At 35.8% G+C, this 24,275-nt stretch overlaps 1 protein-coding gene across 2 annotated transcripts in view; it reads left to right on the forward strand.

Moving 5' to 3' along the window:
* TBC1D19 (TBC1 domain family member 19) overlaps positions 1 to 24,275 on the forward strand; it is a 144,284-nt gene that overhangs the window by 70,494 nt on the left and 49,515 nt on the right. For both annotated transcript variants that reach the window (XM_068975259.1, XM_068975260.1), the window contains 4 exons: positions 3,741 to 3,779; positions 5,576 to 5,688; positions 14,952 to 15,026; positions 18,663 to 18,725. In XM_068975259.1, coding sequence (XP_068831360.1) covers positions 3,741 to 3,779; positions 5,576 to 5,688; positions 14,952 to 15,026; positions 18,663 to 18,725 — 290 coding nt within the window. The remainder of the gene's footprint in view (positions 1 to 3,740; positions 3,780 to 5,575; positions 5,689 to 14,951; positions 15,027 to 18,662; positions 18,726 to 24,275) is intronic.

Raw genomic sequence — 24,275 nt, forward strand, 5'->3', positions numbered from 1 at the left:
CCTTTCCTACCGCCTTTCAATCTTGATCCCCTGTGTCAAAGATAAGCACTGTTTTTACTATTCACGTCTCATCTCTTGCCTCCTCATTCTGTCCTTCCCCCTTCTGCCACCTCCATCCCCACTTCCACATACATACATATTCTCTGTGTCTAATCATATTTGAAAAACTGCTGCAAGTTTTTCAAGTGTCTAGATTGACGACTCTGCCTCCTCTAAATCTTCTATATCGTTATCATCATCACCATCCGTGTTTATAGGATTTCAGCGTATCTTCAAGTTCCTTTTTGGTAAGGGTTTCTCTATGCTCTTCTGTGTGGTCCTCAACATTGTCATCAGTCAGTTATGTCAGAGAAATCTTCCCTACCAAACTTTCCTTAAAACATTCAAAATATTCTTGATTTCCACATCAATATTGGGAAAGTCCCTGAGTCACTGATTGCTTCATTCCAGAATGGCCTCCAGCATGCATCAGGCTTTAGGGCATCTTCAGTCTCTGCAGTGGGCAAACTTGCACCTGCAATGGTGAAGCTCTTTCGTAAATCACTACTGAGGCTGCTGCTGCTCCTGCTACTGCAGGCAGTTAGCATCAAGGACAGTGGGGAACCTTCTGCAAGTGAGGTGGATGTAAGTCACCTGGATGCACTGCTGCCACAGTGACAGAGAGCTAGGAAACAGGAGCAGCCTTCCACATTCTTGTTGGTGAAGCAGAGAGATTGGGGTTGGCCAGGAGCATTCTCAGCTAAGAGGAGGACCTTGAAATGGCAGCCCCTTCTCTTCATCCTTTTACTTCAGGAATGAAGCACTGGTGGAACCTCTCCAAGAACAAGATGGCCTTCACCCAAACCTTCTCATATTGCCAGAACATGGGCCGGCAATTTTTGTTTTAGTTCTTGTGGGCTTGGGGATTGCTTGCTCAGTAGATGAAGCCTGGCTCGATCACATGACCGCACAGCACCAGAATAAGGTGATCTTTTCAGGTCCTGAACCCTGGGGCTTGCTTTACATTCTTATGGAAATAGGTGTTATTGGGCATCTCCTTCCAGAACATGCCCACTTCATCACAACTGAAGATCTGCTCTGGAAGATGCCCTATCTCTTCTGTAAGTTTTTGAGCTCTTCTGGGAATGCTGAAGCTGTCTCTGCATCAGCCAGTGCTGATTCTCCTGTGATCTCTAAGTTCTTGTGGTTGTAGCACTTCACAAAGCTAGCCAGCCATCCCTTGTGAGCTTCAGGCTCCATTCTCCGCAGCCCCTCATAGTGGTGCTCACAGGGGCTAAGTGCTTTTTCACACCTCATCTTGCTGTCAACAGGAATATACTTCTGTGACACGTCCTCCAGCCACACAGTTAAAGCCTTTGCAAGCATTTTATCATGAACCGGAGACCATTTTTTCAATTGTAGGGGCAGCATTAATACTTCCACAAATTTCAACTTCTTTCTGCTTTATTTTGCAAATGCTTGGTTCATGTTTACCTTGTAAACAGCATGAATCCATGACACGATGGGAGACTACAGCAGGGTATGCCAACATCAGTTCATTTACATGAATTCAAGTTTTGCTTTTTAAAACTTAGCACACAGCAAATCCAAGATTTGTTTTTTGGAATTTTCTAGAATTTTTTTTTAGATATTTCAGTCTGAGGTTGGTTGAATCCACAGGTGTGGAACCTACAGGTTTGGAGGGCTGATTGTATTACAATAGTGCTGCTGTGAATATTCTTGTGTAAGGTACATATTCAGTTCAGTTCAGTTCAGTCACTCAGTCGTGTCTGACTCTTTGCGACCCCATGAATTGCAGCACACCAGGCATCCCTGTCCATCACCAGCTCCCGGAGTTCACTCAGACTTACATCCATCGAGTCAGTGATGCCATCCAGCCATCTCATCCTCCGTCATCCACTTTTCCTCCTGCCCCCAATCCCTCCTAGCATCAGAGTCTTTTCCAATGAGTCAACTCTTTGCATGACGTGGCCAAAGTACTAGAGTTTCAGCTTTAGCATCATTCCTTCCAAAGAACACCCAGGGCTGATCTCCTTCAGAATGGACTGGTTGGATCTCCTTGCAGTCCATGCTACTCTCAAGAGTCTTCTCCAACACCACAGTTCAAAAGCCTCAATTCTTCGGCACTCAGCTTTCTTCACAGTCCAACTCTCACATCCGTACATGACCACGGGAAAGACCATAGCCTTGACTAGATGGACCTTTGTTGGCAAAGTAATGTCTCTGCTTTTGAATATGCTATCTAGGTTGGTCATAACTTTCCTTCCAAGGAGTAAGCATCTTTTAATTTCATGGCTGCAGTCACCATCTGCAGTAACTTTGGAGCCCCCAAAAATAAAGTCTGTCACTGTTTCCACTGTTTCCCCATCTATTTCCCATGAAGTGATGGCACCAGATGCCATGATCTTCGTTTTCTGAATGTTGAGCTTTAAGCCAACTTTTTCATTCTCCTCTTTCACTTTCATCAAGAGGCTTTTTAGTTCCTCTTCACTTTCTGCCATAAGGGTGGTGTCATCTGCATATCTGAGGTTATTGATATTTCTTCCGGCAATCTTGATTCCAGCTTGTGCTTCTTCCAGTCCGGCGTTTTTCATGATGTACTCTGCATAGAAGTTAAATAAGCAGGGTGACAATATATAGCCTTGACGTACTCCTTTTCCTATTTGGAACCAGTCTGTTGTTCCATGTCCAGTTCTAACTGTTGCTTCCTGACCTGCATATATGGTACATATAGGCACACATTAAGATTCATATGTGAGAGTAATGCTGCTAACTGTTGTAGGGTGTGCATACATTCAGTGTTCGTAGATGTTGCCCAATGGTTTTCCAAGGTGGTTGGACTGATTAACACTCCTACCACCTTTGTATGAGAAGCTCATTTGTTCTATTTCCTTTGCATTTAGCCATTGTGGTGGTTTGTATTTCATAATGATTTTAATTTCATTTTTGTGATGACTAACATGGATGAGCATTTTCTCGTATGTTTATTGGTCCTTTGGATTACCTCTTTTGCAAAGACCTGTTCACATCTTCTGCATATTTGTATTGGATAGTTGTCTTTTTTAAGTTGACTTACTGGGAGTGCTTTCTGTGTTCTAAGTACAAGACCTTTGCTGGATAGATATACATTGCAAATATATTCTCCCACTCTGTGACTCACCTTTTCACTCTCAATGATGTCTTTAATGAACAGAAGTTTCTTGAGTTGAATATGACCAAGTTTAGGAGGGTTTTTTTTCTATTATGATTGGTACTTTAAAAACAAATGTTTGTTTTTCCCATGTAAACTTTTAAAATGGCATTTTTATAGTGGGATTACCTATATAGTATTAATGCTCTTATTAGGTATGCTTTCATGCTAGTTTGGAGTGGAAGTAGGGGCTTGCAAATGAAGCTGTCAATAAGTTTTGTTAAAAAAAAAAAAAGTTTTGTTTTTAGGGGGAAAAATCAGAGATGAATGGACAGAAACTTGTGTTATGAGAAGGTATTTTATACTATTTTAACAAAGGAAGTTAATCAATTTTTTCTTCTGATTAAATATACTTAATTTTCTTTTAATTTCTATAAACTTTAAACAACTTAGAAAAAAGACTTTTCTACATATATTCTCATAGTTTCCTGTAGAGCTATTCCAGCTTTGAATATAATTAGAAGCATCAACACTAGAAAAATATACATAATATTATTCTAAATGTGACTGATTATATTTGTGTCTAAAAATGTTATTTTATCATTTTTAGAGCTTTTTGAAAATGAGCATGTACGTATTGGGCAAAAAGGTAAGCTTTTTTAAAAATTTTTAATTGGAAGATAATTGCTTTACAATGTGTTGGTTTCTGCTGCACAATAACATGAATCAGCTATTTAGTACACATGTATCTCCTCCCTCTTGAGAAAATGATAAGCTTTTGATTAAACTTATTTTAATTTCTGAAAATGAGACAGTTTTAAGTAAATGTCTGCATCATATGCCCTCATCTGAAATTTAATCCCTGAAGAGCTAAAGACCTAAAAAGGAATCATAATTAACAATGTAGATAAAACAATAGGAATCTTTATAAAGAGGGGAAATGCATCATTTTGGCTTTATCAATAAACAGCAGATAAAGAAGTACACAGATGATTCACTAGAAAGGAAAAGATAAATGCAGCCACACATTTCTCAAGGGTATTAGCTTAATCCATTAAACAGTAGAATTTCATTTTAAAATGAGAGTCAGGTTTGCTCTTTGATGTGCCCACACCCTTCTCATTAATGTTAATAGGAATATGCTCCTGCATCAGGAGAAAGTGATGACTGCCATGCTTCCTGGTGACTGTTCACAGTGGTAGGACTTAATAACTGACCAGCTGTCAGCATTCTGGAGAATAAATTTTCCCCATCTTTTGAAGTTTCTTTTCCTTGTTTATATAAATCCTGTTTAGTCTTTGAAATATGAAGTGCAGATAAGTCTTTGTGTCAGAATGAACCTTCTGACAGTTATATTATTATGGTCTAAACTCCCTAGTTCAGTGTTCAGAATCTAGAGGACTGTATTTATATGATTTGATATTTTCATTAAACACAATTGCAAGTTAAAGAATACGTTTCATCTTTTTATTTCACACGGTCCCTTTGTTTCTTTTGGTCTTCTCATTTTCATTTAGTGTAAGGTTTTTTTCCTTTTTCTTTTAAGAATATAAGAAAACAGTACTGTTAGACAAGTATTAGCAGATGTCTAGTATTTCTTCTTTTGTTTTTACTTTTTTATATTTTGGCTTTGTTTGTTTTGGAAGGGGGCTTAATTCCTATAGTTAATATTTTCATTAAAATAAAGATTGAAACAAAAGGATAATATATTAATTTTGTGAACCTGACCACTTCTGAATAATTTGGGGCCTTAAAATGTTATTGGATCCTTTGGGTTTTCAGTTCTTAAAAAATTCCTCTTTTCTGTTCATTGTCCTGGAGAAGGAAATGGCAACCCGCTCTGGCACTCTTGCCTGGAAAATCCCATAGATGGAGAAGCCTGGTAGGCTACAGTCAATGGGGTCGCAAAGAGTCAGACATGACCGAGCAACTTCACTTCTTCACTTCTTCTGTTGATTTTGGCAGATAGTTAAAAGATCATCTAATAGAATGGATATCTATATTTGTAGAATTTTTAGTCATAATACTTCAGATAGCATACTACTTCCAAATACTAGAACATTCATGATTTAGTAGAATATGCTTAGGAAATTTAAATTTTCTGTAGATATGATTTGATGTGATCTTCAAATCCAAAATTTATTATATATATGCATCATTAGTTGCAGATCCATGAAACTATAGTTAAAGCACAGGAATTCAAGGTACTTACATTAAAAAAACTTTCAGGTAAGGTAGGAGGTGGAGGAGCCTAAGGCTGAAAACGTACAGGACTGTAAATAAGACCACATCAAAAATCAGAGAGTAAAAGAAGATTGCCAAGATATGTTTTAATTACGTAAGATACAAAGATGAAATGTTAGCTTCCTAAAAAAAATTGTAAAGATTTCAATGTATTTCTTACATTACACATTTGCTAATGAGATTCTAATACACTTTTAACAGTTCTAACAGAACAAGATAGTGCTGCTGCTCAACAGTATATCAGACAAGGAAGTCCCACAGCCCTGAGAGCTGAACTGTGGGCTCTCATTTTGAATATCTCCAGTCACCCTGAGGTAAGAAGAAGAGGAAGGATGAGCCAAATTTGATATTTATTCTTCAAAGACCCATGTTTCAAAACGGAAATATTTTTTTGTAGTCTTATATGTATCCCCTTTTTAAATTTGCAAATTCACTGTAGTTTAGAGTTCTAAGATAAGATTAATGTATAATTTAATCACTATGTATTTAACATAGATGTTTTTATTAGTAGTAATTAATTGGATAGTGTGATACATAAACAATAAGTGTAGGGTTGGCCAGAAAGTTCATTAAGGTTTTTCTGTAAGATCTTGTAGAAAACCCCAATGACCTTTTTGGCCAACTCCATAAAATTTTAATAAGTGGAGTCCACCAGTTTAGGTCAGTGAGGATGTGTGGTAGAATTGGGAATTAAAATAGGGTGAAATAAAGATAGACTCCTCAGTATATGTAAATGAGTAGTTTGTCCCTACAGTTACTTTGAAAATATGTACCATTTTTATAGCTCTAAAAATTGATATTTTATATGGGAATATTATTTTTCTAAGTATAAGAACATTTTATTTTAGGAAATAAAATGAAAATGAAGAGAAATCACCAACAGACAGGTAATAGATTCAATAAAGAAAAATATGTAACACATTCTTTTTGAAATATTTTAGAGAATTTTTTTTTTGCTTAAGCCCATTGATATACAAATCATTGATTTAAATATTTTAATAAATAGCAAACTAATAATTGCAGCCAACTAATAGTTAATTGCTGCTGCTGCTGCTGCCAAGTTGCTTCAGTCGTGTCCAACTCTGTGCGACCCCGTAGACGGCAGCCCACCAGGCTCCCCCGTCCCTGGGATTCTCCAGGCAAGAACACTGGAGTGGGTTGCCATTTCCTTCTCCAATGCATGAAAGTGAAAATTGAAAGTGAAGTCGCTCAGTCGTGTCCGACTCTTAGCGACCCCATGGACTGCAGCCTTCCAGGCTCCTCCATCCATGGGATTTTCCACTAGACAGTGGTTAAAAACACGGGTTTTCTTTGAAATCATACGACCTAGTTTCAACTCCTAGCTCCCCCAACTTATTTGAAATAAGTTGCTGAATGAGATAAATTTCTTCAAGCTTCAAGTTACCTATGCTTAAATATGGGTAATAATTTTTATATCATAGAGTGGTTGTGAGAATTAAATAAAATGTGAGTCTTTTATTAACACAGTACCTAATGTAACAGGCCACCACTGATGGTAGCAGTAATAATTATATATTGTATATAATTATAAATTAATCATAATTTGTAATATGTAATATATGCACATATATTGTAATTATATACATACCTAAGTGTACACATATATTAAAATTACATATAATAGTAATAATTATTATTAATAAATTAATCATGATATTAATCATACATTAATCATAATTTATAATAATGCTGTTTTTAAGAAAAGCAAGCACTAACATAAGTATTATAAAAGCTGTACCTCTGGCCTTTGCAAGTTATGTATGTATGCTTATGTGTGTGTATATGCATGCGTGTAGATGTGTTTTAAATCTCCCTCTGTAAACAGCACTATCAAAAATCACTTGCTTCCTTTTTGAAAGAATAAGCTTTGTGCTTTATTTTAGAGCAATTTTAGACCAAATGATACTGCTGATCTTTTGAGGTGACACTTTAAAAGTAACAGTTGGCAAAACAGTTTAGAGTGTACTTTGGGCCTTTTTTTAGTGCATCAGCTCTTGTAAAAGAGGTAGTAATTCTTGTTCTGAGCTAACTATGTAGATCAGAGTTAGATCACCTACTAACTTCGTCGACCAGCAGCTAAGTTAACAAGTCCTGTCTCTGCAGAGGAACTGCTTCCATTTCAAAAATAGATTTAGAATTTTTCCAGAAGTATCATTATAGAATAAAAGCAGTAATCCCAAATAATGATTGTTACAATGTGCAACGGCTGCTTTTACACTTGCATTCTGGAGTTAATAATGATCTTGATTTTCTGTTCTCAAAATGACAGGTCTGTAAATAGAAATTAATATCAGAAAGGCAATCTTGATTTTATTGAATAAAACACTTTCTATACTTTACACTTTTATATTCACTGTAAAAGTGTGACCTGCACACACTATAGCAACTCCAAAACAATTGTTGTAGGTGGTACATTAGAGGAGGGAGAGAGGGAGAATACTTCTTACAAAGAATTCTTTATCAGAATGTTTTGTTCAGTTACTTTTCAGTCGCTTAAAATAAGGTACATATGCAAATGTATCATAGTTAAGGAGATACATGAACAGAATATTTCAAATTTCACACCCATAAACCTGTTTTAAAAATCTTGCCTCCTTAGAAAGACTTGGCATTTAATACTTTGAGTTCCTAGCAGTTAGTTTATAAAATACTTTTATTAGAACATTATTTAACTTTGATTTTTTTTTCTTTTTGAGAAAATATGTGATAAGCTTAAAAGCATTGTCTTTATATATTTTCTATAGATTTCTGGATCAAATATCCATATTTAGCAAACATGCATATTCAAATTTTTGCTTAATTTCAGTTTGCTAATTAAAAGAAGATAGAAAATTTTCTTTTACTTTGCTCTAAGTTCTTACTTACTGATAAAATAGTCAAGATGAGTATTAACATTTAAGATTTCCTTTAGTGATTTCACAGCAAGGTTCTCCACAGCCTAACCTAAAGATCTCCAGCAATGCCTGATCATCCTAGACCTTTCTGGTCACACTTACCTAGTCTCCCCCGTGTCTGTTTCTGTCCTTTCACTCCTCTCAACCACTTCTTTTCACAATCTTAGCCAAAGATATCACTTTCTCTTAACCAGAGAGAGAAAACAAAGTCATCAGAAAGAACTTATCCAAATTCTTTCCATGAAACCTGTGAACTTTATTGTATCAGCACCTGTTCTTGCCTCCTCTACTTTTATATCTGAATCTTGTGAAAGAAGATTCTATGCTGAATGCTCCTACTTTCTTAATCCCATAATCACTCAATCTACCTTATTCTGGTATCAGTTCAGTTCAGTTGCTCAGTCGTGTCCGACTCTTTGCCACCCCATGAATCGCAGCACGCCAGGCCTCCCTGTCTATCACCAACTCCTGGAGTTCACTCAGACTCACGTCCATCGAGTCCGTGATGCCATCCAGCCATCTCATCCTCTGTCGTCCCCTTCTGGTATACATTCTACCAAATGACAATAACTGTCCCAACTAAAGATATCAAGAACAGTGGACGCATTTAAATTTTACTGCATTTGATACTGTTATCTATTCTGTCCTTGAAATATTCTTGGTCTTTAATTTAGTTCATCCTTTTTTAAGTTATTTCCCTCTTTCGTTTTTTTCTTTCAAGTCTGCATTTGGGTTCCTGTACAAACCGCAAGTGCTTGTGTTTTTCAGAATTCAGTTTTGATCTTCTTTTCATTCTGCACATTTTCCTTAGACTGACCAATCATTTCTTTCTGTAATGGCTTCAACTCTGTTTTCAATCAATCATTGTCTTAAGTCTAAAACTTTTATTTCCAGTTTCCTACAGAACTCTTAATACTTGCTCCAAAAGTAAATCAGACTCATGATGTCTAAAAGAAAAGGCATAATCTTTACCTCAGTGCATTTATGGTCATCCAAGAAATGTTGAATTGTCTCTCTGCCATGCTGTTCTCTCCCGGAAAAAAAAAAGTCTCAGACTTTTCTCTTGTTGGATACTCTGCCCTTCTTTCATGTGCAGCTTATTCCATCACCTTTCCTGAGAAACCGTCCTCACCTCTCCTCTACCTTGCCTTCTCCCGACTCCATCACTGCTACTGTTAGACACTTCCTTCTTTTTCCTCCTGCCATAACCAGGGCAGGAGCAACGACCTCAAGTCAAAGAAACATATACCGTACTTCTTACTTTATTTGTCTGCCTCCCTTTCCAGATTGGGGCTTCCTTGGTGGCTCAGATGGTAAAGAATCTTCCTGCAGTGTGGGAGACCCAAGTTCAGTCCTTCTGCAGGAAGATCCCATGGAGAAGGAAATAGCAACCCTCTCCAGTATTTTTGCCTGGAGACTTCCATGGCCAGAGAAGCCTGGCAGGCTACAGTCCATGGAATCACAAAGAGTCAGACACAACTGAGCAACTAATAAGTTCAGATTCTTTCTAGATTGAGTACCTGGGGACAGGAATTGTTTTCTTCTTCATCATCTTAATGTCAGTATCTTGTACAGTATCTAAAAATGATAGGCTCATCTAAATGGTTACTGAACAATTAAGTATAAAATTTTAGGACTCTTTGTGAGTTCTTTGATTTTTTAAGTGTATATTTTCTTCTTCTCTTTAGTTAAATGGATAGTCTAAGTCTGAATAAAATACCAAATAGATACATACAGTAAAATTATTCTCTGATGCTAAAAATTTGGGCTACTTTGCTTTTCAAAGATTGCTTTTATAATCATAATTTATTGCTCTTATCCGGAGAGATGATGTGGGGTGGGAGGTGGGAGGGGGGTTCATGTTTGGGAGCTCATGTGCACCCATGGTGGATTCATGTCAATGTAGGCCGAAACCAATACGTATTGTAAAGTAAAATAAAGTAAAAATAAAAATTAAAAAATAATAAATAAATAAACTTTAAAAAAATAATGTAAAGGTTTAATCTTAAATGTAAAAAATATGTAAATCAAACATATCTAATAATAATAATACAAAATAGCATTTTAAATAGCCAAGATATAAGAACAGATATGGGATTGTTCTTAATTTGCAAAGAATTACTATAAATCACACTTGTTCTCTGATCTTCAGAGCCTGTTTAGTACATCTCAGAAGAGTTTTGGGGCAGCTAGGCCCTGAGGTGAGTAGAAGAAAAACAAAATATGAAAATCCTTTGGGAATTCCCAGAAATGTTCAGGAAGAAATGACTAGGAAGAATCACGGTTGTGAATAAATTGAAATATGGAGCAAAAAAAAAAAAATGTCTATTTGCCAGAGCTTATACAAAGTTCTCTTTAAATATTCTATTATTGGTGATTGTTTTATTTTATAAATTGTTTTCTTATAATGTCTTTGTCTGCTTTTAGGGTAATGGGATGAATTAAAAGGTACTCCCTCTGCTTCTGTCCTATGAAGGAGATTGTAGAAGACTGGCAGAATCTCTCCCTTAAATGCTTGGTAGAATTCACCAGTGAGCCACTCTGGGCTTTGTACTGTCTGTTTTGCAAGGTTATTAATTATTAAATGAGTTACTTTAACAAATCTAGGCCTATACATATTGTTTCTTGTGTGAATTTCAGCAAATTATCAGCAAATCTTATTCAAGTAATTGATCCATTTCATTTAGGTTATCAAGTCTGTGGGCAGGGAAGTATTCCTAGTATTCCTTTATTATCCTTTTAATGTTCAAAGGATCTTTCACTTCTGATTTGGGTAATCTGTGTCTTTCTCTTTTTTTCTTAATTAGCTTAGCTAGAGGCTCGACATTGTTCTTGATCTTTTCAGTGAACCAACTTTTGGTTCCAGTGATATTTTTCTATTGATTCCTGTTTTCAATTTTATTTCTTTATTCTCTGTTCTTATCATTTCTCTTCCTCTGCTTACTTTCAGTTTAATTTGCTCTTCTTTTCCTAATTTCCTAAGGTAGAAACTTAGTTTGTTTATTTTAGGTCTTTCTTGTTTTCTAATATATGCCTGCATTTAATTCTATAAATTCCATCTAAGCATTGCTTTTACTGCATTCCCCAAATTTTGATGTCACCTTTTCATTTAGTTCAAAATACTTTAAAATTTTGCTTGAAATTTCTTCTTTGACCCATGTGTATGTTGTTTAATCTCCGTGTATTTGGGTATTTTCCAGTTATCTTTCTGTTATTGGTTTCTAGTTTAATTCCACTGTGGGTCTGAGAGCAGACACTGTAGGATTTCTATTCTTTTAAATTTGTTAAAGCTATGTTTTATGACCCAGAATGTGCTCTGTCTTGGTGAATGTTCCATGTGAGCTTGAGGATCATGTGTGTTTTGCTGTTGTTGGATGAAGTAGTGTATAGGTGTCCATCATATCCAGTTTATTGGTGGTGTTGTTGAGTTCAACTTGGACCTTACGGATTTTCTGCCTACTGAATCTATTTCTGATAGAGAAATGTTGAAGTTTTATTTCAATTGGAAATGCATGGTTTATTTTATACATGATGCTGATAACCATCCTTCTGAAAGAAAACAATCAGACTTTTGGCTTACAAAATATAAAAATAAATTCCAGGTAGGTTATAAGCATGTAAATTAAATATACCAATTTTAGGAAAAATTAGGAAAATATTTACATAAATATGTGATGTAGGAGAGCCTTGTCTAAGGCAAGCAAGAAAGAGAAATTTGTCAATGTATACTATAAACAAAAACAACACATGTTAATTTGAAGAAAAAGTATTTGTAACACAAATGACAAATGTTAATCCTCAGTATAGATAAAGAATCTGACAAATTAATGAAATAAATGTAATCTAACAGAAAAATATGTAAACCATGGAAGTGAAAGTTCAAATGGCCAATAAGCATATGAAAGAAAGTCAACTTTATTAGTATTTAAGAAAGTCTATATTAATATAAAAATAAGATAATCATTATTTTTACCCATGGAAAAGTTAAAATGGTGAAAGTGAAAGTCGCTCAGTAAAGGCATATGTGCATGAGGATATTTATTGTAGTATTTGTAGTAACAAACAACTAGAAACAACCTGAGTAGCCATCTATAGGGAAATGGTTAAATAAATCATGACATATCTGTAGTACAGTCTTAAAAATATTAAAGTTTATGTGTTGATAGTTATTTAAAAAAGAGAGATGACCATGACACATCACTAGAAACTGAAAAATAAGTATAGTATGATTCCATTTTCTATTAACAAACAACAGCTAAAACCCTTCAGTATGATTATATATTTATATAAGCATGGAGAAAAGTATGGAAGGATATAAGTTACAAATAATGTTATTAATACAAATATAAATACCATTAGATTCTTCAGCATGGTGGGAGGGAAGAAAAAAAGAGTGTTAATTTTCTTTATCCAGTTCTGGATTGTTTCAGTTATTTTACTGGTCATGTATCAGTTTGTAATTTTAAACCTTTTATTTTTAAAAAGCGACATAACTCTAAACAGTTTTTCTGCTGCGTTCACTAGAAAACACTATAGTATTATGCTCTTTGCCAGCTGTCAGGATTGGTGTTTGAGTTGAGTACTGTTCCTATCTTTAAAAATGTTCTTTTATCCTAGCTAGAGAGGTAGATTTGATAAATATAGTAGAAGGTAAATAAAATAGTAAAATAATTTTTCTTTAGGTAAGAAATCAAAACATCATGAATGAGAACAAAATAAGGCCTTTTAATTAAAATTAAAATGACTAAAAATAGCCAGCAAGTCCCCAGATTATTTTTATGTGATGAGCATTTTGACTCAAACCAGAGAACTGTGTGTCAGGCATTTTTTAAGACAAAGAAATTGTATTTCAGGAAACATAGGTTTGGACACCGCGCTGCCATGCCTGCTGCATGGATCAGATATTCTTGTTTGTCCCGTGATCCTGCCCCACAGCTCTTACTTGTCTGAGGGACTGTCTTCAGAAAAACTCACACAGACTGCGGTGTACTGAGGGAGCCAAGCAGTATTTGGATAGGGGTGGAAACCAGGGCTAGAGTCCCCGAGGGATGGATGGAGGGATTCGGAGAAACGCAGGGATCAGCTTAAGTAGTCAGGTATTTCCATCTCTCTTTAACGCAGCTACTACGCACTTAATCTTGACCTTTTTCAATCTTTATTATGAACACCTAACCAACTATTAGCCTGTCCCTTAACTGGATTGCATCTTACATCCTTCCTCCCCGTTTCTCTTCCTCTGTCTTTTCTTCTTTTTCCTTCCCCCCTTTTCTCTCCTTCCTGTCCTTCTTCTCTTATTCTCATTTCTTATTCTCTATTTAATGGCTTCCCTTGTGGTAAGGAATCTGCCTGCAATGCAGGGAGACCTGGGTTTGATCCCTGGGTTGGGATGATCCCCTGGAGAAGGGAAAGGCTACCCACTCCAGTATTCTGGCCTGAAGAGTTCCATGGACTGTGTATAGTCCGTGGGGTCGCCAAGAGTCGGACACGACTGAGCAACTTTCACTTTCACTTCACTTTCAGCCCGTTATCACTATTTAGAGTTAATTGGATTGTCTAATATCATGGTACCATATTATTTTTTAACTGATTTTTTTTGCTAAAATTTTACTAAATTCTTTATAATTAAAAAAATTTATTTAATATTGGAATATTGTTCATTAACAATGTAGTGTTAGTTTCAGATGTACAAAGTAATTCACTTATGCATCATATACATATATCTATTCATTTTCAAATTCTTTTCCCACTTAGATTATTATAGAATATTGAGCAGAGTTCCTGGTGCTATAGTTGAATTTTTATTTAATTTTTAAAAGCCTTGACTCATATTTAAAGTACACTACTGATTCTATTGATCAATGTCATTAAAAGTCCTGAACCTTTATCATTGTCCATTAGCCAGATGAGATGAGAATGTTTGACATTATCTCTTAAAAATTTACATACTTTTCCAACCTATGCTTAAATCACGTACAAGTTAGCTATATAGCATTCTGTATAGTTACAACCATTATATTTTGAACTAAAAATGAATAATTAAAGAAATCTTTTTCAAAAAAAATCCTGATTTTTTTTTCATATGCTATATGATAGCTTTTACTACCAGGGATGATTTAGTATGCTTAATTTTTTTTTATAATAATTTAGATATTAGAAAGGCAGTATAGAGTAGTCACTCTGGGTTTTTATATAGGTTCTAGGGGTTTCTTGGAATCAAATCTTACTACCTTTGTGGCCTTGAACAGAAAGTTAACTTCTTTCTCTGGGCCTCAATTTCTCAAATGTAAATGGGAATAATAATCATTGAACAGGTTTATTTTGTTGATATGAGATTAAACAGATTAACATGTATATTGGGTAAAACAGTTCCTAATAATTACTTAATAAATACTACATTTGCTATTAAAGTTAAATTACAGTTAAATCAATTTAGCAAACATTGATTAAATACCTACCAGGTACCAGATTTTATCTTAAGGGATGGGATTAAGTCTGTTTATTGATCATCAGCTATTAGCCAGGCCTGGAGACTCTAGTAATGAATAAAATAAAGCCCTTATTCTTTTAGTGTATATAATACTATTAATGATCATTACTTATTAAAGTTAGAGGCTGACTTTATAAATGATTGACTTTTAATGTTTTTGTTTTTCTTAATCTAGGACATTTTATATTATGAGCAGCTTAAGACAAATGTGATACAACATGACCTTTTGGTGGACAGTCTAATTTATAAAGTAAGTAAAGCTATGTTTTTCCATTTCGTTAACATTAAGCAGTTATCAAGAGTCTTCTTCATGTAGGTACTGCACTATCTATGATGATACATATTAACCTTGAAAAATAATTTTAAATGATCATTATACTTAGGACAATAAGGTTGACCTTCAAAATCTGCAGTTTCTATTCAATGTTATCTTTCACTTTGCAGCTGTCTTCACAATCCTTTCTTGACCCTCCCATTTATTGATTAAGTGAATGATATTTTTTGTCCTTATAAATTCCAATTTTCCACTCAAACTATACAGAAAATCTACTAAAAGAAAAAATCAGATTATGGATTTCTTTATCTTATTTATCTCACAATTCTTTAGGGGCTGCTTGTTTATTTTATTATATTGAAGTCACAGCTTATTTTTAATTTTTGATTTCTAGACATAGAGTTAAACACATCTCAAGTTTTATGATAGGGATTCAATGAGTTTTTGTTTCTAGGCATCTGTTATTGAGAGTTGAAATGTAGATGCTAAAAGCATGGTATAGGGTTTATTCTGGATTCATAATTGGGTTGTTTAAAAGACTTGGATTTTAGATTTAGAACTTGTAAGATAGAGGAGAAAGGGCATATTATTCCAGACCTCAGAAACAGGGGAAAGAAGAACCAAAGATTTGTCTGGGTAGAACATAACAGAAGTTAATAAAAACAGTGACTGCTAGCGTTTAATGATTGCTTACTGTGTGTCATGCAATGCTCCAGACTCTTTACATAGATTGGCATCTGATCCTGACAGCTACCCCAGGGGAGTAGATACTGGCATTTGGGCTATAAATGATAATTCTTTTTTTTTCCTGAAAAAAAAGTTGCATTCTACAAGATCATGCATTAAAAATAGTAAGGTTTATAGGAAAAATAGGGTTGGGGTAGTTTTTGAAACTTTATAGCCAAAGTGCTAACAGAAACAATCATTGGGAGATGAACTGGACAGCTCAGGCATGCTGCTCCTGCAGGAATTATTAAAAATGTACAGAAATAACAAAGTGTTTAAGTGCTAAAATAATTCAGTTGCACAGAGCCACTGGGGCTGCTGTTCAGGTGGGCACAAGAGGAAGTGCAGCAGTTAAGAGATATGCAAGGCTGGGGGTGTGCCTCTCTAGAGACAGGGACCCCATGCAATCATTCATTTTCCATTCTCTTGAAATTTCCATTCTCTTGGAAACAGGCAAAGGGCTCATGCCTGCAGAAGGCTTTGCCCTTTCCTGCTGAAGAATATAATCCTACTTCTGCTGTTCTGACTTCTCTTTTTAAAAGAAAATTGCATTTGAACCAACACAATTCTCATGTTATACTGACATCACTTCCTTACTCACCAGCCACATATTGATACATGTATCATAGCAAAGTAGGAAGTATTAATACTGTTACTTCGCTGTCTTACAGACGAGGGAACAAAGGTAGACAAGGAGTAAAGAAGTCTGTTTAAATTCGTGTATTAAGTAGTAAAGCCAAGATTTGAATCTCGGTAATCTGATTTCACAACCCGTACCTTTAACCACTCTGCTCTACAGGGAGGAGGATGAGGGGAATTAAGAGGATGCAGTCTTTTGATGAAAAGTCTTGACTCTTTTGAAAACCTCTTGAAGTTTTTACATAGATTTGGATCACAGGTACTGCTGTCGACTTTGAGGTCAAATGACTGTACGCAGGGGATTATTTTAGCAACAGCTTAAGAGAGAAGAATGGATGCTTTTGAACTATGGTGTTGGAGAAGACTTGAGAGTCCCTTGGACTGCAGGGAGATCCAACGAGTCCATTCTAAAGATCAGCCCTGGGTGTTCTTTGGAAGGAATGATGCTAAAGCTGAAACTCCAGCTGAAACTTTGGCCACCTCATGTGAAGAGTTGACTCATTGGAAAAGACTCTGATGCTGGGAGGGATTGGGGGCAGGAGGAGAAGGGGACGACAGAGGATGAGATGGCTGGATGGCATCACCGACTCAATGGACGTGAGTTTGAGTGAACTCCGGGAGTAGTTGATGGACAGGGAGGGCTGGCGTGCTGCGATTCATGGGGTCGCAAATAGTCGGACACGACTTGGCAACTGAACTGAAGAGATATTTTGGGCTTTAAGACTTTTAATCTCCTCTCTGTTCAAATGAGAGAAGACTCACAAGAGAAGTTCAAAAAATCCAAGAGTGCCAGCATGAGAGTTCCCTTTGCTGCCAACATGAATTTCAGTTAGAATCAGTAAAGCAAATCTGTCATGAGAAAGAGGTAAACAGCTTGTGTCTGAACAGCTGAATGTCAGTTTTGGTAGAATCAGTCCTGACGATCCACAGCATGAGTGTTTACTTATGTTAGTTAAACTCTGCTGATCTTACTGGAACAACTCCAAATATTATTAAAGTCAGCCCTTAAGGGAATGAGCATTAAAAAAATAATCATTTGAAGTTTCATTACAAATCCCTTTGGCAAAGATTCCTTTTTAATTTAACTGAAAATTAGAATTATTTTAGTGGTTAAAGAAATGAAGGAAACAAGGCAATGCTTAAGCACAGAACATCATCAAACCCTCCCTAAGCTAAAATATCTAATGATTCTCTCTGGATTGTATTTTTTTCTCACAAACTTGTCTTGAATCCACACCATCTACAATTTTCTACTGCTTACTGTGATCTGACAGTTCATATCAGTGTTTCTCAACCTTTTCTTCATAAAAGAGAAAATTTTCTCTAATATAAAAATTAAATACCAAAGAATAAGATTCTGTTGAATAGAACAAGCTTTGGAGGTCCATAAGCCACTGTACTATGTAAAAACTTTTGATCCCCAGGAATGAAAACCCCTTAGAGGCAACATCATCATCCTTGAGATTGCATAATCTATACTTCTGCCCATGTTGTGACTTAGACTGACTCCTTTCTTTTCTCTTAATCTGTGTCTTTCAGTTTTTCTAGGCTAGGCACATATTCACTATCTCCAGGGTCATCCACAAGTCATTTTATCCTCCTCTAATTGCTGTTTTGATCAATAGCCCAATTGAATTTTGTAGGTTGGGCAATATTTTCATAGATTTCTGTAATATTTCTTTGGGATGTGTAACCAGTATTTCTCATTCTCCAATATTTCTACCATGTATGTTTTCTTGCTGGTGATATTGAAGATAAACTTTGTCTTGTTTGCTAACAAGTGATGACTTGCACATGAATAATTACAAAAACATCAAAGATTTTTGGTATTTTGATGGAATGGCATGAATGTGGGCTTGAACAATGGAGGACCAAATTGAACAGTAATTTGAGGCCAGATTTTTACGGCTGCTTTTGGACATTGTGATTGCAAATGCTTTTCTAATTTTAAGATACCTAAATATTGGATTCAAAGGAGATAAAATTGAAATAAATAAGAAGAAATTACTAATGTAACCCAAATAAGTGTAAACAATCTGAAGTCAAGTAATGTGTCACATATATCAGCCAAGTAACTTCATAAATTTATTTCTGATAAACCCAGTGATAAAATCTAATTGAGAAGCTTATAATCATATGTGAAGTAATAAAATCTTTTCAGTATTATTTCTGTATGTTACATTGTGTCTTAGTACTATAAACATACTCATTTAAGTTCTTTTCAGTGCTCTCTACTTTTAATTATAGGATGTGAAATTGACAGCAAGCAATGATGATTATTATTTTGTATTTGAAGATTATTTATATCAGGTAAGTTGAAAAATTAAAATATATAATGTTCTTGTTTTAAATTCTCTAACTCAGGCTACTGTAGAAAATATCTCCATTGTTAACTGAATCCTCCTAAAATCCACGCCATATTTCTTTTTTATCAAATTAAATTTTCCAAATTTGGGATCAGGTTAACTTCTGTTCTTACAAGGGACTAGGTGGGAGGATAAGAGCTTCATCTGTTCCAACCAGGAGAGGTATAGGCACAGATTCATAAATTGAGTGTCTTACTTCATATTTCAGCTGTCCCAAGATGTTTAGAGAAAGCATTTTTACATGATACTTTTCTATTAAAGGTCTTGAGTAAATAATTAAGTGCTTTGAAATCAGCTTGAAGAGTTGTGAATACTCTTTGATCACATCATATGGTGATACTGTGGATGTTTGGATGTACCTGATGAAAAAGAAACAACATAGAAACATCACAATTAGGAAATATGTGATTTATATAGAATTGCTTAAATGATATTCTTTTTTTAAAGATCACAAACACATAGATAGATATAAGATAGATAGATAGATAATATGATTTTGAGTGAATGTCAATATGTGTCATGGAAAAAACATTGAGATTCCACATGGCAGTTTCTGCTTGACTAAATGTAAATCAGTCCCAGATGTTGAATTAGCAGGTGTCTGATGGTAATAGTGGTTGTAGTTGTGTATCTGTTTAAGAGTTAAATAAGAATCTCTCTAGAAGGTTTAATTAATTGTATATTCCAAGAACTAAAGTCCAAAAGATTTTATAAAATTTATTTATAAAATTAAACTTTGAAATAACCTTGGAAAGAATTTTAAGGGAATTTCCATGATTTCAAATATGCCATTAATTTTTAAAATTTTAAAAACACTGAAGACTTAAAATCCCATTCTTTAACATATTGTTATTAATTAAAATTTGGGCAATATAAAAACCTTAAAGTTTATTTACTTATGTAGCAAATATGTAGCCTGATACCTATTTTTTGGTACTCAGTCAAATTTTGAATGTACAATAAAGTTAAAGCTTCATTTATATAGTAATTCTTGTTTCTGAACTGAAATACTGAGTAGAAATGATCGCTTTTGGTATTGTAGCATAAAGAGGTCCACAGAGCCATCCCTATTAGAAAAATCAAAACCAGTGAAAATTATTTAAAAAGCAAAAACAACAACAACAACAACATTTAAAGTATCTGGAAACTGTCTTTTAAGATTAAACGTCAAGTCAGCAAATGAAAACATTTATTCAGGAGAAGTGACTAAGTCTCAAATCAGTCTGTAGCACTTGAGCCATGATGCACTCTCTCCCTCCTCATAGCCCCAGATCATCATGATGGAAGCTTCAATTCAACTGAGTGTGGCTAGGAAGATGGGGTTCCTTTTTCAAACCATTTCTAGTCAAAGACTGCAGCATCTCTATAGAAGGCTCTGTGCTGTGCTTAGTCGCTCAGTCGTGTCTGATCCTCTGCAACCCCATGACTATAGCCTGGCTTCTCTGTCCATGGGGATTCTCCAGGCAAGAGTACTGGAGTGGGTTGCCATGCCCTCCTTCAGGGGAGCTTCCCAGCCCAGAGATCGAACCCAGATCTGCTGCGTTGCGGGTAGATTCTTTATCATCTGAGCCACCAGGGAAGCCCATAAAAGGTTCAGGTAACCAGTATTTCTCATTTTCCTCAGCTCTGTGTTGTAGATGCAAAATTTCAGAAGTCAGGGGCTTCCTGCCTCCACTCAGAGGGTAGCCCTCTGTCAAGAGCAGGTTTGAGTAACCTCTAAGACTTGATTTCTTAGTGGCTGTACTCACTTGAATTCCTACAAGCAGTGCACTAGGGCTCATTTTTCTCTGTACCCTCACCAACACTTGTCTTTTTTTTTTTTATGTTAGCCATTTTAACAGGTATGAGGTGATAACATTCTGGTTTTGATTTGCATTTCCCTGATGATTAGTAAAGTTGCATACTTTTTCATGTACCTGTTGGCCATTTGTATGTCTTATTTGGAAAACTTCTATTAATTTCCTTAGCCCACTTTTTAATTGGGTTGTTTGTTTTTTGATATTGAATTGTCAAATTCTTAATAAATTTTGGCTGTTAGCCTCATATCAGACATAATATTTGCAAATATTTTCTCCCTTCCTGTAGGTTGCCTTTTCATTTTGTTTTTAGTTTCTTTTGCTTTATAATGGTTTTTAGTTTGATATAGTTTCACTTATCTATTTTTGCTTTTTACCTTGTGTTTCACTATCATAAAAGGAAATTACCATGAAGACATAAGTCAGGGAGCTTTTTTCTATGATTTCTTCTAGGAATTTTATGTCTAGGAATTTAGGTCTTATGTTTAAAGTCTTAAGTCCATTTCAAGTTCATTTTTGTGAGTGGTATAAGGTACAAGTCTAATTTCATTCTTCTGCATGTGGTTATCCGGTTTTCCCAACCCTATTTATTGAAGATACTGTCTTTTCTCCACTGAATATTCTTGGCTCCCTTGTTAAATATTAGTTAACTGTATATGTGTGGTTTGTTTCTGGGCTCTCAATTCTGTTCCACTGGTTCCTGTGTCTACTTTTATGCCAGTGCTTTAGTGCTCTGATTACTATAACTGTGTAGCATAGCTTGAAATCGGGAAGTATGATGCTTTGTTATTCTTCTTTGAGATTGCTTTGTCTACACACTTTCTTTTGTGGCTCTACACAAATTTCTATTTCTGTGAAAAATGCCCATTGCAATTTTAATAGGAATTGCATTGAATCTGTAGATGGCTTTGGGTAATATGGCATTTTAACAGTGCAACTTCTGATCCATGAACATAGGATATTGTTCCATTTGTGTCTTCTGCTTCTTTCATCAAAGTCTTGTAGTTTTAAGTGTACAGATCTTTCACCTCCTTGGTTAAAGTACTTACAGGGGAGAACTTTTGAATGTAAAGAGAAGACATAGGAATTACTCTTTCTGTTTTCTGACAAATTCTCCATATGCTTGGCTTATCTAGCATATGCTTAGTAGAAATACTGACATATTAGGATATGCCATTTTGTTGTTGCTGCTGTTTAGTCACTGTCATACCTAACCCTTTTGCAGCCCCATGGACTGTAGGCCACCAGGATCCTCTGTCTGTGGGATTTCCCAGGCAAGAATGCTGGAGTAGGTTGCCGTCTCCTTCTCCAGGGGGTCTTCCTCATCCAAGAATCAAACCCGCGTCTCCTGCATTGCCAGGTGGATTCTTTACCACCAAGCCACCAGAGAAGCTAGGATATGGCATAGTTAGAAATATTTTAATGCCATTGAATGGAGTTTAAGAAAGGCCCAGGTGCAATCAGATGTCCTTTATTCATGTGTTCATGTATTCATGTCAAATTATGGAGTGTCTGTTCTGTTACAGGCACTGCATAAGAAAATGTTTATTAAGCTCACATTTTAGTGAAAAATGAGGGAAAGGCAAATATACAGTTATAATTTGATAAATGTTCTGATAGAGGTTTATGCAATGTTCCATGCAAATACAATTAAAGGGGAAATAAATTCTGGGAGTAGTTCAGCTTAGTGGTGGCTTTAGAATAGAAATGTTATAAGAAATGTCTGGTTCTTTTTCCTTTATCTTAAAATTTTTTTAACTTTTTATAGAAGTGTGGTTGACATATTAATTATTTTTAGATATACAATATAGTGACTTGACATTTATATACATTACAAATTGATCACCATAATAAGTCTAGTAACTGTCACTATACAGAGTTATTCCAGTTATTGTTGACTGTATTCCCTGTGCTGTACATTACATCCTCATGATTTATTTCTTTTATAACTGGAATCTTGTTCCTCTTAATCCTCTTCACCTATTTTGTTCAGCCCCCCCACCCCTGGCTGTGTATCTATGAATCTATTGCTGTTTTGTTTGTCCATTTGTGGGTTGTTTTTTTTAAGATTCCACATGTAAATGAAATCATTTGGTATTTTTTTTCCTCTGAGGAAATGTCTGGTTCTTAAAAGACAAAGAGTTAGGAGAATGGAAAAAGCAAAAATAAGCATGTGCCATATGGGGTGATTAATGAGGAGAGATTAGCTTCGCATGGTGGTGAACAGCTCTGGCAGTTCAGGCTAGCCTTCACAAGCGCTTGAGGTAGAACGAGGCCTGTGTGAACAGAGAACAAATGTGAGACATGTCAGTACCATGCTGCTGCTAAGTCGTTTCTGTCATGTCCGACTCTGTGCGACCCCATAGACGGCAGCCCACCAGGCTCCCCCATCCCTGGGATTCTCCAGGCAAGAACACTGGAGTGGGTTGCCATTTCCTTCTCCAATGCATGAAAGTGAAAAGTGAAAGTGAGGTCGCCCAGTCGTGTCTGACTCCTAGCGACCCCATGGACTGCAGCCCACCAGGCTCCTCCAGCCATGGGATTTTCCAGGCAATAGTACTGGAGTGGGGTGCCATTGCCTTCTCCATCAGTACCATGACTTACCATTATAATCACTTCATCTTCAATGCATGTTCAACTCGCTTGCCCTTCTCCTGCTTTCTAGTAGTAATCACCTGGCAAAACCTTAATCCTGGTTAAGTACGGCTATCCACCGATTCTGTGGCTACAGTGTGCATTTGAAAGTGGCTGGAGAAAAACATGCAACCATGATAACTTTTATTTAAATTCATGAACAAGAACCTCAAGAAAGTCCTTACTTTTCTTTGGCATTTCTACTTCATTTCCCTAGTCAAATTTTCATCCATTCTCCTAGAAGACTTCTCATACCTCCCCTCTCTTCAAATCTCCACCTCTTCTGTCTCAGCTAATGACTCTGAGTCCTGTTTCTGAAAAAAATAAAAGCTCTGAGAACAACCCCCCAAAGACACACACACACATACTTCTACCACCACCTGTATTCCTCGTACCTGCATCTGCACCAATATACTCAGCTCCCTTTCTCTTATTATGGATACATTATCCATGCTTTATTTATAACAAAACCAATCCTTGCATTTGGACACTGAAGCTCATTTCCCCTTGGTACTCAAAAGCAATGAAATTGTTAGTTTTTCCATCGTCAGTTTTCCTGTCTCTATCGGATCGCTCTTCTCACTATACAAATGTGCTATTATTTCTCTCATCTGAGAAAAAAAGCAAAAAAAAGTGAAACAAAAATCTTCCCTGATTCTTCATCGCATTCAGCTAATGCACCATTCCCCTATTCCCTGAGTTGGTGAAAGTTCTTTTTTTTAAATCTGTAGATATTGTTTCTAAGTCTTATCCTCCTGTTCTCTCTTGAACCTTCCTTAATGAGTCTTTTTCTCTTCCAACCTATCCCACTAAACTTATTTCATGTTGCTGAATCCAGTGATCATTTCCCATTTCTCACCTTACTTTATCTGTTTGGTCACCCAATCACACCCTCTCTTGGATTCTCTCTCTTCATTGGCTTCTAGGATATCATGCTCTCAGGTTTCCTTCTATCTTACTAGCTGGCACTCTCATTCACCTTTGCTGGTTTCTCTTTATTTTCCTGTCTTACCCTGGAGTACCCCAAGATAAGCCATTGAACCTCTTTTTTCCCCCTGTTCTTG

This window comes from Capricornis sumatraensis, chromosome 7, assembly GCF_032405125.1.
Source record: "Capricornis sumatraensis isolate serow.1 chromosome 7, serow.2, whole genome shotgun sequence".
Classification (NCBI taxonomy): Eukaryota; Metazoa; Chordata; class Mammalia; order Artiodactyla; family Bovidae; genus Capricornis; species Capricornis sumatraensis.